This window comes from Eimeria tenella, genomic scaffold (assembly GCF_000499545.2).
Source record: "Eimeria tenella Houghton genomic scaffold, Eth_scaff4459, whole genome shotgun sequence".
Classification (NCBI taxonomy): Eukaryota; Apicomplexa; class Conoidasida; order Eucoccidiorida; family Eimeriidae; genus Eimeria; species Eimeria tenella.
Window position 1 is genome coordinate 1 of NW_013545384.1, and position 1,307 is coordinate 1,307.

General features: G+C 59.6%; 1 protein-coding gene across 1 annotated transcript; it reads right to left on the bottom strand.

The window, feature by feature from the left end:
• Positions 1–96: 96 nt before the first annotated feature.
• ETH_00034200 (DNA-repair endonuclease subunit, putative) lies at positions 97–686 on the bottom strand (the record flags this gene model as incomplete). Its single annotated transcript, XM_013380114.1, has 3 exons — positions 97–101; positions 280–532; positions 681–686. 3 exons carry the CDS (start codon positions 684–686, stop codon positions 97–99), a joined length of 264 nt encoding a protein of 87 aa, XP_013235568.1.
• Positions 687–1,307: the final 621 nt, after the last annotated feature.

Consider the following 1,307-nt stretch of genomic DNA (forward strand, 5'->3'; position numbering starts at 1 on the left):
CGTCTGCAGTGGCGGCAGCAGTAAGTAAAGCAGCAACAGCGACAACGGCCGAAATATTAGCCACAGCAGCAGCAGCAGCAGCAGCAGCAGAAGCCCTCACTCTTGAAACAACAAGGTTGATGTTAAGCGGAGTTATGCCGGGCAGACGCCTCAGAAGGTCGACAGCAACCGTGTTTGTTGCTGCTGTTGCTGGCAGCACACGGCCCCCAGAAGCAGCAGCAGCAGGTGTAGATCCTGCAGCAGGCACTGCTGCTGCTGCTGCTGCTGCTGCTGCAGGACCCTTTACGCTCAGTCCTTTCTCGTCCGCGTTGTCCCCTTGCTGGCCGCTGCTGCTGTCTGCTGGCCCCCCAGCATCAGCAGCAGCAGCATCTTCGATTGCCAAGGGCGTGGGAGGATTAGACGTTTGCTGCTGCTGCTGCTGCTGCTGCTTCTGCTGCTGCTGCTTCGGCGCCTCTGAAGAGGGCCCTTCTCCCGCCAAAACAAGTTTGTCGATTTCGGCAATCCTCTGGAGGGACGGCTGTTCCCTTCCGACCTGCAGACGCCTGCAGCGACAGCAGCAGCAGTCAGCAGCAGCAGCAGCAGCAGCAGCAGCAGCGAAAACGGCCGCGCGCGTCAACGCCGACTCTGTTCGCAAGCAGCATCTGCTGTAGCAACTGTTGCTGCTGCTGCAGCAAACGTACTTTCATTGCTACAAAAAGGCTGGCAGCAAATGCTGTATGGGGGGCCCACAGAAGCCGCAGAGACGGGAAGTGCAGCAGCAGCAGCAGCAACCTGCAGCAGCAGCAAACAGCATCTGCGATAGCCTAAGGGGCACTGAAGCCAAAAAGCACCTGCTACCCAAGGCGCCTAAAAACAAATAGCAGCAGCAGCAGCAGAAGCAGCAGCAGGAGCCGCAGCAGCAGATGCAGCAGCCGCAGCAGCAGTGACCTACTTATTCCAAATGGGGTGCAGCACGTCTCTGCCATGTCTGCTGCTGATGCTGTTGCTGCTGGGAGCAGCTGCAGCAGCAGCAGCAGAAAGGTTTACTGGCGCTCCGCCGAAATCAAGAAGCAAACAGGGAGACTGGTAGTGCCGCACCAGCAGCCGTGCCTGCAGCAGCAGCAGCAGCAGCAGCAGCCAGGCATTAACGCAGCAACAAGCAGCAAGCCTGCCATTGGGCGAAGACGCAGCAGTAAAGTAATGCAGGCGCCGATGCAGAGAACAGCAGCAGCAGCAGCAGCTCGTGGTGTTCCCTGCTGGCCATGGTGCTGCTGCAGCAGCTGCTGCTGCTGCTGCAGCACCATCGCCAGCTGCGGCAGCAGCCGGGG